Source organism: Alligator mississippiensis, chromosome 11 (assembly GCF_030867095.1).
Source record: "Alligator mississippiensis isolate rAllMis1 chromosome 11, rAllMis1, whole genome shotgun sequence".
NCBI lineage: Eukaryota > Metazoa > Chordata > Crocodylia > Alligatoridae > Alligator > Alligator mississippiensis.
Window position 1 is genome coordinate 17309149 of NC_081834.1, and position 16670 is coordinate 17325818.

At 49.1% G+C, this 16670-nt stretch overlaps 1 protein-coding gene across 3 annotated transcripts in view; it reads right to left on the reverse strand.

The window, feature by feature from the left end:
* The window catches only part of ADAMTSL3 (ADAMTS like 3), a 368636-nt gene that overhangs the window by 75192 nt on the left and 276774 nt on the right, over nt 1–16670 (reverse strand). For all 3 annotated transcript variants that reach the window (XM_019477525.2, XM_059714625.1, XM_019477526.2), the window contains 3 exons: nt 14876–15080; nt 14019–14166; nt 12414–12498 (listed from right to left, as the gene is read on the reverse strand). In XM_019477525.2, the coding sequence (XP_019333070.2) occupies nt 12414–12498; nt 14019–14166; nt 14876–15080 (438 nt within the window). The remainder of the gene's footprint in view (nt 1–12413; nt 12499–14018; nt 14167–14875; nt 15081–16670) is intronic.

The window sequence follows — 16670 nt, forward strand, 5'->3', positions numbered from 1 at the left end:
TCTTGCTGCAACTTGAGACCGTTGCTCCCTGTTCTTACCAGCCAGCCTCCTCAGAAGATAAGGTAAGAGCAGGCTCAGTCCTGGGGTAATGGCAGGAGATGAACAGTACACGTGTTGAAGCAGTACACTTGGTTGTAGGGAATAACAAAGTGCCCAAAGTATGATAGCTGAGGAAAAAGGATGGTGGAGGTGAAGGACCATGGTACATGCCTGGAGGAGCCTTTTAGAATTGGCTGAAAATGTTCGTGGTTCAAAAACAGTAAAGTCATGACTAAAAAGCAGTGAGACATAGGTCTCCAGGGTGGGAACAAAAATACCTCGGGGAGGAGAAGCAAATGCAGGAAACAGGAGTTTTGACAGGACATGCATAGATTCATAGATTCATAGATGTTAGGGTCAGAAGGGACCTCAATAGATCATCAAGTCTGACCCCCTGCATAGGCAGGAAAGAGTGCTGGGTCTAGATGATCCCAGCTAGATGCTCATCTAACCTCCTCTTGAAGACCCCCAGGGTAGGGGAGAGCACCACCTCCCTTGGGAGCCCGTTCCAGACCTTGGCCACTCGAACTGTGAAGAAGTTCTTCCTAATGTCCAATCTAAATCTGCTCTCTGCTAGCTTGTGGCCATTGTTTCTTGTAACCCCCAGGGGCGCCTTGGGGAATAAATACTCACCAATTCCCTTCTATGCCCCCGTGATGAACTTATAGGCAGCCACAAGGTCGCCTCTCAACCTTCTCTTGCGGAGGCTGAAAAGGTCCAGTTTCTCTAGTCTCTCCTCATAGGGCTTGGTCTGTAGGCCCTTAACCATACGAGTTGCCCTTCTCTGGACCCTCTCCAGGTTATCCGCATCCTTCTTGAAGTGTGGCGCCCAGAATTGCACGCAGTACTCCAACTGCGGTCTGACCAGTGCCCTATAGAGGGGAAGTATCACCTCCTTGGACCTATTCGTCATGCATCTGCTGATGCACGATAAAGTGCCATTGGCTTTTCTGATGGCTTCGTCACACTGCCGGCTCATGTTCATCTTGGAGTCCACTAGGACTCCAAGATCCCTTTCCACTTCCGTGCCACCCAGCAAGTCATTCCCTAGGCTGTAGGTGTGCTGGACATTTTTCCTCCCTAGGTGCAGCACTTTGCATTTCTCCTTGTTGAACTGCATCCTGTTGTTTTCTGCCCACTTGTCCAACCTATCAAGGTCTGCCTGCAGCTGTTCCCTGCCCTCCGGCATGTCCACTTCTCCCCATAGCTTTGTGTCATCTGCAAACTTGGACAGAGTACATTTGACTCCCTCGTCCAAGTCACCGATGAAGACATTAAAGAGTATCGGTCCAAGGACCGAGCCCTGCGGGACCCCACTGCCCACATGCTTCCAGGTCGAGACCGACCCATCCACCACGACTCTTTGGGTGCGACCCTCTAGCCAATTCGCCACCCACCGGACTGTGCAGTCATCCACATCACAGCCTCTTAACTTGTTCACCAGTATGGGGTGGGATACCGTATCGAAGGCCTTCCTGAAGTCTAAGTATACGACATCCACCCCTCCTCCTGTGTCCAGGCGTTTCGTAACCTGGTCATAGAAAGAGAGTAGATTGGTCAGGCACGATCTGCCTGCCACAAACCCATGCTGGTTTCCCCTCAGCATAATTTGCCCTGCCGGGCTCTCACAAATGCGAGCCTTGATAATTTTTTCAAAGACTTTACCAAGGATGGAGGTGAGACTGACTGGCCTATAGTTTCCCTTTTTGAAAATGGGGACCATGTTAGCCCTTTTCCTGTCCTCTGGGACTTGGCCCGTGCGCCATGAGCATTCGAATATTCCCACCAGTGGCTCTGCAATGATGTCGGCCAGTGCCTTCAGCACCCTCGGATGGAACTCATCCGGGCCTGCAGACTTAAAGGCATCCAGTTCTTCCAAGTGACTCTGCACCACCTCAGGATCTACGCTTGGAAGTCTGGCGCCTTGCTGCTGCCTCTCTACAACCCCAGTGAGAGACTTGTTGTGCCCCTCACTTAGGAACACTGAAGCAAAGAACTCATTGAGGAGTTCAGCCTTGTCCCCCCTGTCCGTCACCAATTGTTTCCGCCCATTTAGCAAGGGTCCTATTCCTCCCTGGGCCTTCCTTTTACTCCCAATACATCTAAAAAACAATTTCTTGTTGTCTTTTACTTGGGTTGCCATCCTCAGCTCCATGGTAGCTTTGGCCCGCCTAACTGCCTCCCTACAAGCACGAGCAGAGGAGGTATATTCATCTTTAGTGATCTCACCCTGTTTCCACTTTTTATGTGCTCCCCTTTTGGCCCTTAGGCTGCCCTGGATTTCTCTGGTCAGCCATGGAAGCCTCCTGGCCCCTTTCCCTTTTTTGCCTCGCTCAGGGATCGTCTTGCTTTGTGCCCGAAGGATCTTTTCCTTAAGGCACAGCCACCCTTCTTGGGCTCCCATCCCTTCAAAACTCCTACTCTGCAGTGCGTCCTTGACTAATCGCCTGAGTGCATTGAGATCAGCTTTCCTAAAGTCTAGCACTTTCACCCTACTAGTTACCTTACGCACTCGATGTCTTATATTGAATTCTATTATTAGGTGATCACTGTCTCCCAAATGGCTACCGATCTGTAGGTCCCCTACCATGTCACCCCCCGTTGCCAATACCAGATCCAGTATGGCATTCCCCCTAGTGGGACCGTGTACCTCCTGTGTCAGGTGGAGGTCCTGTACACAGGTTAGAAACCTGCGTGAGCGGTGGGACCTTGCTGTCTGCGTCTCCCAGCAGATGTCTGGGTAGTTTAGGTCCCCCATGACTACCGCCTCTTTAGCTTTTATGGTCTCCGAGAGCTGCCTCAGGAGCCCCACATCTATTTCTTCCCCTTGGTGTGGGGGTCTGTAGCAGACCCCTACCACCAAATCCCTTTCTCCTTGCCCCCCATGTAGCCTAACCCACAATCCTTCTACTTCCTCAACCTTGGATTCTGTCTTGATGAGGGTTGTTGTATATTGCTCACTGACATAAAGTGCAACCCCCCCCCCTTTCCTTTCAATGCAATGAAACCCCAGCCAAATATGTGGTTACCTTCACACTCAGTGGGACTTGAAAGATACAGGATCAGGGTAGTAGATCAGCCATTTTAAGGTGGTTACAAGTATCTGGTTTATTTGTCAGCTGAGGATAAAAACGACCCCAACTAATGTTCATCTATGCAAACACTCAGACTGGGATGCCTTTTTCCCCTTAGCTTATCTTTTATTTGTTCTGTTGGGATGCCACTGGAAGATACCCAAGGACCTACAGAGTAAATTAGCTGTCTTTTCCACTGGAACACACACCACAGTTGATTTCCTATGGCCAAAAATACTTCATTCTAAATTCAGGCTGAATCTTCTTTAGAGATGGATTTCACATCCTTTCATTTACAAAGGCAGACACTCAACAGGCTTATTCAACTGGCATTATTCTCAACAATAATATTTCACACTGAGACATCATCTCTCCTATCCTGCTTACATTCAGGGATACTAATTTAGAGATCAAGAAAGCCATTTGTAAGTAGACTGACACTTGACCACAGGTGCTAGTCAGTGAAAAGTTTATAAGGGTAGCCAGCAAAATTGTACAAGGAACACCTGCTTGGCAAGAAATTTTATCTCTGTGGTGAAGGTGTGAAGTGCTTTATTGCTCATAACTAGACAGATGAAGAAAAATAAAAAGCCAACTGAAAGGTACAATGGAATGAATTTGGAATAACTCCATTGAGCTCATAAGAGTCTCTTCAGTTGCACATTACTGTAAATCAGAGCAGAAACTAGACAAACACAACCTACTGTGACACATCTAGGAAACTAGGGTGACCAAAAAAGAGGACACTTGTTGGAGGGGGGTGGAGGGACAGGAAGGAATATGATTGTGGGGGGAGCAGTGATATGCCCATGCCCTGCCTCTGCCTCTCACTCCCAAGCCATAGCACCCTCCCCACCACCCTGCTACTGCTCCTCCCTCCTGACCCATGGTACCCTGTCCCCCAGACAAAGCTGGTGCCCCTCACTCCCAACCCACCACCCTTGTCCCTGCTGCTACCCCTCACTCCTGACCTGCAGCCCCCTTGCACTGCCTGTGCCCCTTGCTCTCAACCTGCCGCCCCCATCCCTGCTGCTTCCCCTCACTCCCAACCTGCAGCCCCCTACTTCTCCCAGCCCTGCCAGTGCCCCCCACTCCTGATCTGCAGCCCTTTGCTCCCCCCCCCCAGCCCTGCAGTGTCTCCCAGCTGTCCCAGACCTGAGAGCACAGGCACCACTGGCTTAGCCACACAGCTCCCTGCTGCCCCTGTAGGGACCTCCCTGCTCCCTTCCCTCACTGAAAGGGCAGGATCCCCCCTGCCTCTCCCACCCTGCTGCAACCCCAGCACCTAGACAGGTTCCCCCAGTGGCAGCAGGCACCTACCCCGCTCACACATCCATCCCCTCCACACACCCCTGCCACACACACATGCCCTCCCCTCCTGCCCACAGTCTCCAGTCACTCCCCAAGCCCTTGCCCTCCAGTCGCTGCAGCCACAGACTTACCTGCATCTAGCTGCCAGGGATGCTCCCACCACCCTACCTGGCTGCATGCTGGCCACGTGCACGTACATGCACAAATACACATGATGCCCTCTGCCTTCAATCACCCTGCCTCTGCTCCACCAGCCCCAAACAGCTCCTTGAAAGGGCAAGCCACAAAGTGCTGGGAAAAACTTCAGTGCTGAGCAGAACAAAATCCCAGACATTTGCTGAAATTTTAAAAAACTTCCTGGACAGAGATGGGAAGACCCAAAAGGAAGACATATGGTAACCGTAAAGAAACCCATGTAACAACCTCCAGGTTGCAGGAGTGGCAATCAGGCTCCGGGAGCAGCAAGAGACGCGCTGGTGCAAGACTGGTGCGCCCCCGCTCCCTGAAGCCCCCCAGTGACCCCCCAGCAGCTGCAGACTACCCCGCCAATCCCCAGCACAGCTGGAGGTGAGGCCCATAGTGGGAGGGGGTTAATTCCCAGGCAGCAGAGAGGAGATGGCTGAGTGGGGCTGAGGAGGGTCTCACCCCGCCCCAGCTCCTACTTGACTCAGCCCCACAGGGAGAGAGTAGGTGAAGGGGAGAGGGTACCTACCGGTCCCTCTCTGGTGGGGCAGGGTCCCCTAAATCCTGGGTAGGATCCCCCCAGCCCGGAAGCAGTGTAGTTCCAACAGCAGGCCTGCTGCACATGCACGCAGTTTAAAAGGGCCTGCCAAAGCAAAAAAAATCCCAGTCGGGCTCCAGGAGTGGTGAGAGATGCACCAGTGCAAGAAGACTGCGCCCCCACTCCCCGAAGCCGCCAGTGACCCCCAGCAGCTGTGGAGCACCCTGCTGACCCCCAGCACAGCTGGAGGTAAGCGGAGCCCATGCTGGGAGGGGGTTAATCCCCAGGCAGCGGAGAGAAGGTGGCTGAGTGGGGCTGAGGAGAGTCTCGCCCTGCCCCAGCTCCTACTTCGCCCAGCCCCCCAGGGAGCCATGCGACTGGAGCCTCACAAACAGGCCGCACAAATAGGCACACTTGTCTGCCCAGCGCATGAGTTACTGCAGAGCTTCGGCAGGAGGGTGAGTGGGAGGGCCCGAGGCCCTGCCTGTGTGCCCTAGGGAAGGCAGTCCCAGCCACAGCCAGCCTCCCAGCGGCACCATGAAGAAGGGCACACATCACAACCCAAGGGTCCCTTCGGGGTCTGCAGCCTCAGAGGCCTCCACCCAGACGGAGCCCATGGGCCTGGGCTCCATGCAGACAGAGCCCCTGGCTCTTGGCTGCGGGGACTGCCTGGCACTTTTTCAGGCTCTGGGGTCTGGGAGCATGACCACTTCCCCTTGTGAGGTTTGCTCCTTTTGGGGGTCTTTGGCGCGTTGGCTTGAGGAGCTCCAGGCCACAGTCCAGAGATTGCGTACCATCAGGGATGGTGAGCGGGAGATAGACTCCTACTGCCAAGCCCTTCACCCCCTGGAGGAAGTGGGTAGACCAAAGTCTCCTTCCAGGACAAGGGAGGACTTGAGGACTTCCCATTCTGTCCAGCCAAAGGGATGAACCTAGCTGGGCAAGGGCCCCAAGGCACACCACACCAAGGGCCCTGCCCCACTGGAGCTTTGCAACAGGTATGAACCTCTTGCAGCCCCAGCAGAGCCTGCCAAGCTGCCAGCTCCTGCAGACAACACAGGCTCAACTGTAGCTACCGCCCCTGCTCTCCCTAAGACAAAATGCTAAATGTTTGTCATGAGAGACTCCATCCTGAGGGGGATGGAGTCTCTCACAACAAACACAATCTGCCACCCTGACCCCTTAGCCCAGGAAGTCTGCTGCTCCCCAGGAGCCCGTATCCAAGACATTGCGGAGAGGATCCCTGAACTCCTCCAGCCCACTGACCACTACCCTATGCTCCTTATCCATGTGGGCACAAATGACACAGCTCTGAGAGCTCCCAGCCAGGTCATGAAGTGCTACAGGGATTTGGGAGCGGGGCTTAAGGGGTTGGGGGTGCAGGTGGTGTTTTGCTCGATCCTCGTGGTTTTGGGCTATGGGCTGAGGAGGGAGAGGAGGATCGAGGTAGTGAACCAAATACTGTGGCGCTGGTGTCATCAGGAAGCCTTCGGCTTCCATGACCAGAGAAATCCAGGGCAGCCTAAGGGCCAAAAGGGGAGCACATAAAAAGTGGAAACAGGGTGAGATCACTAAAGATGAATATACCTCCTCTGCTCATGCTTGTAGGGAGGCAGTTAGGCGGGCCAAAGCTACCATGGAGCTGAAGATGGCAACCCAAGTAAAAGACAACAAGAAATTGTTTTTTAGATATATTGGGAGTAAAAGGAAGGCCCAGGGAGGAATAGGACCTCTGCTAAATGGGCAGAAACAATTGGTGACAGACAGGGGGGACAAGGCTGAACTCCTCAAAGAGTTCTTTGCCTCAGTGTTCCTAAGTGAGGGGCACAACAAGTCTCTCACTGGGGTTGTAGAGAGGCAGCAGCAAGGCGCCAGACTTCCAAGCGTAGATCCTGAGGTGGTGCAGAGTCACTTGGAAGAACTGGATGCCTTTAAGTCGGCAGGCCTGGATGAGCTCCATCCGAGGGTGCTGAAGGCACTGGCCGACATCACTGCAGAGCCACTGGCGGGAATATTCGAATGCTCGTGGCGCACGGGCCAAGTCCCAGAGGATTGGAAAAGGGCTAATGTGGTCCCCATTTTCAAGAAGGGGAGGAAGGAGGACCCGGGCAAATATAGGCCAGTCAGTCTCACCTCCATCCTTGGTAAAGTCTTTGAAAAAATTATCAAGGCTCACATTTGTGAGAGCCCGGCAGGGCAAATTATGCTGAGGGGAAACCAGCATGGGTTTGTGGCGGGCAGATCGTGCCTGACCAATCTACTCTCTTTCTATGACCAGGTTACGAAACGCCTGGACACAGGAGGAGGGGTGGATGTCGTATACTTAGACTTCAGGAAGGCCTTCGATACGGTATCCCACCCCATACTGGTGAACAAGTTAAGAGGCTGTGATGTGGATGACTACACAGTCCGGTGGGTGGCGAATTGGCTAGAGGGTCGCACCCAAAGAGTCGTGGTGGATGGGTCAGTCTCGACCTGGAAGCATGTGGGCAGTGGGGTCCCGCAGGGCTCGGTCCTTGGACCGATACTCTTTAATGTCTTCATCAGTGACTTGGACGAGGGAGTCAAATGTACTCTGTCCAAGTTTGCAGATGACACAAAGCTTTGGGGAGAAGTGGACACGCCGGAGGGCATGGAACAGCTGCAGGCAGACCTGGATAGGTTGGACAAGTGGGCAGAAAACAACAGGATGCAGTTCAACAAGGAGAAAAATGCTGCACCTAGGGAGGAAAAATGTCCAGCACACCTACAGCCTAGGGAATGACCTGCTGGGTGGCACAGAGGTGGAAAGGGATCTTGGAGTCCTAGTGGACTCCAAGATGAACATGAGCCAGCAGTGTGATGAAGCCATCAGAAAAGCCAATGGCACTTTATCGTGCATCAGCAGATGCATGACGAATAGGTCCAGGGAGGTGATACTTCCCCTCTATAGGGCGCTGGTCAGACCGCAGTTGGAGTACTGCGTGCAATTCTGGGCGCCACACTTCAAGAAGGATGCGGATAACCTGGAGAGGGTCCAGAGAAGGGCAACTCGTATGGTTAAGGGCCTGCAGACCAAGCCCTACGAGGAGAGACTAGAGAAATTGGACCTTTTCAGCCTCCGCAAGAGAAGGTTGAGAGGTGACCTTGTGGCTGCCTATAAGTTCATCACGGGGGCACAGAAGGGAATTGGTGAGTATTTATTCACCAAGGCGCCCCCGGGGGTCACAAGAAACAATGGCCACAAGCTAGCAGAGAGCAGATTTAGATTGGACATTAGGAAGAACTTCTTCACAGTTCGAGTGGAACGGGCTCCCAAGGGAGGTGGTGCTCTCCCCTACCCTGGGGGTCTTCAAGAGGAGGTTAGATGAGTATCTAGCTGGGATCATCTAGACCCAGCACTCTTTCCTGCTTATGCAGGGGGTCGGACTCGATGATCTATTGAGGTCCCTTCCGACCCTAACATCTATTAATCTATGAATCTATGACCACAGTCAGCTCTTTGGTGAGAGAGGCAGTGAGCTGCTGGGAAGGGACGGCCTCCACCTCTCTCCACTGGGGAGGAGGCTCTTCTCAGCCAGACTGGCTGACCTGCTCCACTGGGCTTTAAACTAAGCCTGCCGGGGGATGGGGGGACTATCACCACTGCTGCCCACTGAGCAACCCTTGCAAAGCCAGCAGGCCAAGGCACTTAAGGGAGCTCACCCCTGCTCCAGCCCTGGAACAATCTGTAGGCAAGGCAAGGGCCCCAAAGGGGACACTTGTGTTCCTGGACACAAATGCCAGGAGCTTGGGGAATAAACAGGAGGAACTTGTCCTCCTGCTTAACACAAATAATTACGATGTCATAGGGATAACAGAGACCTGGTGGGACTCTGCCCATGATTGGACCATGGGTATAGATGGCTATACCCTTTACTGAAGAGATTGAGTGGATAAAAGGGGCGGGGGTGTAGCTCTCTATGTTAAGGAGAGCTAAGCATCCCTGCAAGCCGACATTGGCACCCAGGGTAGATGACTGGAGACCCTCTGGGTTAAAATCCGTGGGGAACATGGCACAGGGGACACAATGGTAGGAGTCTACTACAGACCTCCCACCCAGAATCAAGAGCTTGACCAGGAGTTCACCAAGGAATTGGCTGAGGCCGCAAGCTCCCGGTCCATGGTTGTCATGGGAGACTTCAACTACCCAGACATCTCGTGGGAAGAGAACTCAGCCAAATCCGAATGGTCGCAAAGCTTCTTCACATGCGTGGATGAGCTCTATCTGGCACAAGAAGTCTATGGGCCAACAAGAGGTAAAGCACTGCTCGACCTGGTACTGGCAACTGGGGACAACCTAATCAGCAACCTAACAATTGAAGGGAAGCTGGGTGACAGTGACCACGAGCTTATCACCTTCACCATCCACTGTAAAGCTGGCAAGTCAGTCAGCAATACAGAAGTCCTTGACTTCAGGAAAGCTGACTCTGAAAAGCTCAGGAGGCTTGTCGGTGAGGCCCTAATGGACCATGACCCAAAGGGGAGGGGAGTTCAAGGGAGCAATCCTGGATGTGCAAGCAAAGTCTATTCCGTCTAGGAGGAAAGGCAGAAAAAGGGCACAGCAGCCCCCTTGGCTCTGCAGGGAACTAGCGGATCTCCTGTGCCTAAAAAGAAAGACCTACAAAGGATGGAGGACTGGATCCACCACCAAGGAGGAATACTCTGTGCTGGTCCGGACCTGCAGAGAGTGAACCAGGAAAGCCAAGGCTGCGACGGAACTCCAACTGGCTACATCTATCAAGGACAATAAAAAGTCCTTTTTTAGATATGTGGGGAGCTGGAGGAAAAGCAAGGGCAACATTGGACCCCTGCTAAACCAGATGGGACAACTGACAACCAATGCCCAGGAAAAAGCCAACTTGCTAAATGGGTACTTTGCGTCAGTCTTTCACCAGCCCCATGGGACGCCCCTGCCCATTACTGGACAGGGAGGCCTGGGTGAGGGAGATTCCTTACCCTCCATCAATGCTGACCTTGTGAAGGAACACCTTGAGAGGCTAGACACCTTCCAGTCAGCCGGCCCTGACAGTCTACACCCCAGGGTACTCAAGGAGGTGGCGAGCATCTTAGCTCAGCCCCTGGCACAGATCTTCGAAAACTCCTGGTGCTCTGGTGAAGTGCCCAAAGTTTGGAAGAAGGCCAATGTGGTGCCTATCTTCAAGAAAGTGAGGAAAGTGAATCCAGCAAACTACAGGCCCATCAGCCTGACCTCTATCCCTGGGAAGGTCTTGGAAAAGATTATCAAAGAGACCATTAACAGACTGGCTGATGGCAACATCCTGAGGGATAGCCAGCATGGGTTTGTTGAGGGTAATTCTTGCTTGACCAATCTCATTTCCTTTTACGACAAGGTGACCTATCACCTAGACAAGGGAGAGGAGATTGATGTCCTATATCTTGGCTTTTAAAAAGCCTTCGATCTGGTAACCCATGATCACCTCTTGGCAAAACTGGACAACTGCAGCTTCGGGTCCACCACAATCCACTGGCTGGGTAATTGGCTCCGTGGTCGGCCCCAGAGGGTAGTGGTTGATAGAAGTCAATTGTCATGGTGTGCTCTGACCAGTGGGGTCCCTCAAGGCTCTGTCCTTGGACCTATATTATTCAACTTCTTCATTAATGATGTGGACACCGGAGTCAGAAGCAGACTGGCCAAGTTTGCTGATGACACCAAACTTTGGGGTAAAGCATCCACACCTGAGGACAAGAGGGAGATCCAGGCTGACCTTGATAGGCTCAGAAAATGGGTGGACGAGAACCCAATGGTGTTTAACACCAAAAAATGCAAGGTTCTCCACCTTGTAAAGAAAAACCTGCAGCATGCTTATAGGTTCGGCAGTGCTATGCTGTCTAGCACTACGGATGAAATGGACTTGTGGGCAAGATTGACCACAAGATGAATATGAGCCTTTGATGTCATGCTGCTGCTAGTAAAGTGAGCAAAATGCTGGCTTGCATCCATAGATGCTTCTCAAGCAAATCCCAGGACGTCATTCTCCCGTTGTACTTGGCCTTGGTGAGGCCACAGCTGGAGTACTGTGTCCAGTTTTGGGCTCCACAATTCAAAAAGGATGTGGAGAAGCTTGAGAGAATCCAGAGAAGAGCCACATGCATGATCAGAGGTCAGGAAAACAGACCTTATGATGAGAGGCTGAGAGCTATGGGACTCTTCAGCCTGGAAAAGTGCAGGCTCAGGAGTGATATGATGGCTGCCTATAAGTTTATAAGGGGTGCTCACCAGGATCTTGGGGAATGTCTGTTCACCAGAGCACCCCAAGGGATGACAAGGTCGAATGGTCACAAACTCCTCCAAGACCGTTTCAGGCTGGACATAAGAAAGAACTTCTTTACTGTCCAAGCCCCCAAGGTCTGGAACAGCCTGCCACCGGAGGTGGTTCAAGCACCTACTTTGAATGCCTTCACGAGAAAGTTGGATGTTTATCCGGCTGGGTTCCAATGATCCCTCCTGACTTCCTGCCCTTTGGGCGGGGGGCTGGACTCTATGATCTTCCGAGGTCCCTTCCAACCCTAATGTCTATGAAATCTATGAAACCTTGAAGAGTTAATATATGAGATTTAAATATGCAAGCTCTCTTTCTCTCTCTTACACACTTATTATATATGGTATATAGAAAATAGTTAAGCAGTGCCCACTAACACTCTATGTGGAAGTTATTCTGCCGATGCTGGGTTTTTTTTAATCAGAGATATGAACTCCCAATAGGAGAGTGGATATAAGGAGCACAATCTGGATAACATCTTTTGAGTTACTTTAAAACAATTCTCCCAAATTTTTTAGGATGGTGTGGGATATAGATCGATCAATCAATATATTTTTTTTAGGGGGGTGTGCTTGTACGTGCACAGAGACATGCATTTTTCTCTTTCTCTGCACACTCTAGCCCTTAATCTTCCCCTGAAAATGCTCCTCTACATCACAGAGAGAAAGAGAAGTAGTGGCAGAAAATGGACTACATTTGCTTTACATCAGCTGAGGATTCTCCCACAATAGCTGTCTTAAGGCTTAATTAAAGCCCTTTGGCACGGCTCCATTGCTATGAGTGTATTAACAGAGCCACTGGCCCAGTTCACATATTCTGTATGACTCAGGACACATCTGGGCTGTTGAGGTGTAAGACCAGGAATAACTGTCCAAAACCAAGGTAAGAGGGTCAAATACTAGATAAATTTGAAAGACAATAAGCCTTTCAAGCCATTTTTTTCCACCCAAGAGATAAAGAACTTACGTTGGCTCTTCTGATATGGTTCTGGTCTCCTCCATTTCTTGTGCTTGTTTTAACCATGGTAGTTTAGCCTCTACAGGATTTTTTTCTGGTAGGGAAAAATATATAATTAATTCCATCAAACTTATGAAAATGTAAAACATCATACGATGAGTAGAGGTCTCTCATCAAGTGGTGTGCAAACTATGCCAAGGGCAATCTTGGCAATGTTTTATTTTGTCTCTGGGTTGTATCAATAGCAGTGTCACTTGAAAATCAGAAGAAGTGATTGATTCTCCACTCTGTTCAGCACTGATGAAGCCTCACCTGGACTACCATATACAGTTTTGGGCCTTCAAGATACCCACCTTCTGAGGTAATGGGCTGATATTACCAACTCCCCGTAAAGGGCTTGAAGAGTGAAAAGGTTCACCATCCTAATAAATGTGTTCGTTTTATTGTGCATATAAGATGGATTTGAACTAAAGAGCTGGTTGTCAAACACACTATTTACTGAGTACCTTATCTATCCACTCCTTTCAATTTACTTAAAACAATCAAATTGCAAAGAAGTGTATCTAAGCTCCTCTTGTTCTGTGTAGACATACAGTACCGTTGTAGAGAGTTCTTTTCCTTGAGCCAGATTGTCAGCAGCATAGCTCCACTTATATTAACGAAGCTATGATGGTTTACGCCAGCTGAGAATCTACCCCTCCTATTCTATGTGGATCTCCTAAAATTCCAGAATATATCAGGGCCAACATCTGCTCTAGGTTCCAGAGATTCTGTGGCATTTCATTCTGGATGGCGATATTTCTCAGGAACTTCCTGAAACTTCAAAACATCCTTTAAGCAACTCATTGGATTTCAATAGCATTTATCTACATCTGACTTTCATTTTTACTGTTCAAATGATAATGATGAGCTGTGAATACTCCCAGTAAAACCGTTCAAATGACAAGGCAATGAGCATCTCCAGCTGCAAGTTTCAGAGGGACAGAGCAGAATACCTATTTCTAATAATGATGAGACAAGAATAGAATAGGAGGTAAAGCTTTTAATCTCTTTCCTTTTGCTCTTTTCCTTTTTTCTTCCATTCATCTATAGTCTATCCCTCCATTCATTCTTTTAAAAATACATTTTGGAACCCATGTCATTAAGGGTATTTTTTAAAAAACAAAAAGTGGAAAGAGAGAAGGGAAGGAAATCAGTATGGCTGCTATTCAGGAATTTCTGTGGTGAATTGAGAATTTCATTCCAATTCCTGAGGAAACAAGGAAAGAAGGGCCCTGGTTATACATACCACAAGCTCTCAAAATATATTATTGGTTGTTGAACAATTCCCCCAGCTCTTAATGTATTGCTTCTAGATTTTCCAGTTTAACTAAATTACATATTTTAATTTAATTAGGTTGTTATTTTCATTATTCTGTATCCATGTTATCACCAAGAAATATCAGCAGGACACCTTTCTTAGCACTAATAACTACAGCATTTCCTTTTGACAAGATTGGAATGAGTCCTAGTAAATTCCAGCTTCTGGCATTTCTGGAAGAGGCTACCAGGGACTTTTTAATTCCGTTAACAAAAATGTAAAACAATAACAGACTCTGACAAAATTCCAGTTACCTCTTGGCTTGTAACACGGTATTGGCACAATACACTCTTCTTTTATGTGCAGTTTAAGTTGTGGATTACAGCCGCCGACGTGCTGTCCACGATGGTCAATACACAATACTACTCGGTAACGTAACCCTTGGCCACATGTCACTGTGCACTAAGAGAGACAATACAACTATCTCACTATGTAAGCAAATGAGATATTACTAATAAAGGTGAATGATGCACCAACATCACAGACTAGGGGGAAAGGAAGCCACCCTGGATTCTATAAGGTTTATCTACATGACTACAATCTGAGATGGAATTGGAAATCTAGTTATAATAGACCCTTTCACATTGTTTCATAATTTTAGTTTTAAGGTGGGGTCAGAAACACCATGAAAATTGTTCCTCTCACAGTACTTCAGTAATTTCACTTGGATAAATTAATGAAACATAAAAGTATTGAGCTATATGACCATATCAGATAACTAGAGCCAAGATAAATTGGCTCTGTATTCCTGTTATTATAATAAAAAGTAAGAGGAAGGCTGGAAAATCAAATTTACAGATACCCCTCAGTCCCAAGACAACCATGCTTTGGTTTATTAACTGCAGTGAAGGATTACATCTATCAAGAAGCAGGAGACAAAAAACCTAATTTTCAAAAGAGTGCCAGCTCTGGTTCTAATTTTTTATCCATATAAAAATTTAGGGAAACTCTGCAAGTACAAATAACCAACCATTCATTTTACTATATCTAATTTCATGGTTACAAATGTGTCTCTGATTTTTTTTCTGGTAACTGAGTTTGTGATTATATGTATGGTTTTACAAAATTAGAAGGTGCCTTAAAAATAGGTCCAAGTTACTTTTCAACTTACCTGAGACCATTCCATAGCTACCCACTTGGGGCAATCAAATAGGTTGCATGTTTGAATGACCTTAGGTTTGGGGGCATACATGCATTTCCATTCCTCAACCTGCAATATTTCTCCATGTATGGTCTCTTCCACACAAACAAAGCTTCTCCTCTGAATTCCACCTCCACAGGAAACAGAACATGCAGTCCAAGGATTATGTTCCCACCTACAATAAACAAGTACATGAAAAATAAGGTCACTTTTTATTCTTTTGGAATCTATTAAGTGTAGTAAAATACTAGCCCCAAGCTTATGGTCACGGAAGTCAATGGGTATTTTGTTGTTGACTTCAGGGGCGATGGATAGGGGGTGCATGTGCACCCCTAAGTGTGGCAGTCCACTGTCTACAAAAAGGCACTGCCAACACTGTCGGTGGCACCTGTGGGCAGTCTGCGATTGCTGCTGGCCACTGCCGACACCGCCGGCGGTGCCTGCAGGTGGTTGCCACACCTCCCTGCTCCCGACAGCGCTGGTGGTGTCTGCGGTAGCTCCATGCTTATTACCGCCGTGCTTCCGCCACCACACTCCTGCTGCCACCAGACCCGCCGTGCCCCCCCAGATGCCAGGGGCACATATCATTTATCATTGATTTTATAAGGAAGTAGAATCAGGACTATTATTTGACAGTAGGGGCAAGCATATGCATTGGCTTCAAAATGGGATGGAAAGCTGTTGCTCAGGAGTGTTGTAATTAGCACCTTGCCATGAGCCTGGTGCAATCATGACATAAAACACTTTAACAGCAACCCTGGGTGAAGCAGGGTTAAAACTGGAGTGGTTTTCTATACTTGTAGAATAATGCAGACAAAACAGCCAACCGCTTTCCAGGTCGCCCTTCCTTACAAGCTAAGTATACAGTCAAAATGCCTGAGGCTGAATTGATTCAGTCATCGCAGGTTAATCTAAGCTGCAAAGATTGAACCAATAAGCAAATGAACAAACATTCACTTTTGATTCAGGAAATGCAGGTACATGCCTGCAGTGGCTCAAACCAGAAGCTGGGGGGCACTAAAGCACAACTCTCTAGCATGTAGCCAGCACCGGCTGTGTGTTCACTTCCTCTTCCTGCTGCCCCTGAGGTCTCTAGGATGTGCAGTCCAGAATCACAGCAGCAAGACTCTGTAGGGTTTCTCATCCCTAGCTCTTCCAGCTTCCAGGTGTTTACCCCCTACTCTGGCCCCAGACCCCAGCCGGGGCTTGCCTGGGGAGCAGGGAGCAGTGAGCCAGCCCTCACTGCTCCAGCTATGGAGTAGAGGGACAGGGCCAGCCCTGCTCTCTGGAGCACAGAGCACAGCCCAGCCCAGCCCAGCCCAGGGCTGTAAAATGCTGGGGGACTCTGATTTAACTTGAACCAGGAAGGGGTCTGGGACAGACGTTTCATAAACCAGTTTGACCTAAATCAGTTTAAGTTTGATACTATATTCAACAAGGTTTATCTTAAACCAGTTTCAGCCATTTTGAAACTTGTTTACGTGCACTGCTCTTCTATTCTGTTACAGGTTTAAACCAGTTTCTGATCACTTAAACCAGTTTGTGTTTAACTTCTGTCCCTAACCTTTAAGGAGATACAAATATACATTTGTCTTTATCCAGACATTAGTACAAAAACATATAGAATCAATAAAACTATCATGCCATAAATTTCAGGTTTCCTTTCTACCCTTTACCAAGCTGGAAGTACCAAAAAATGGACTAAGAGCCCAGTTCATTTCCTGAAGTGACTGAAATGACCTGATTTTTCTAGTACATGTTTTGA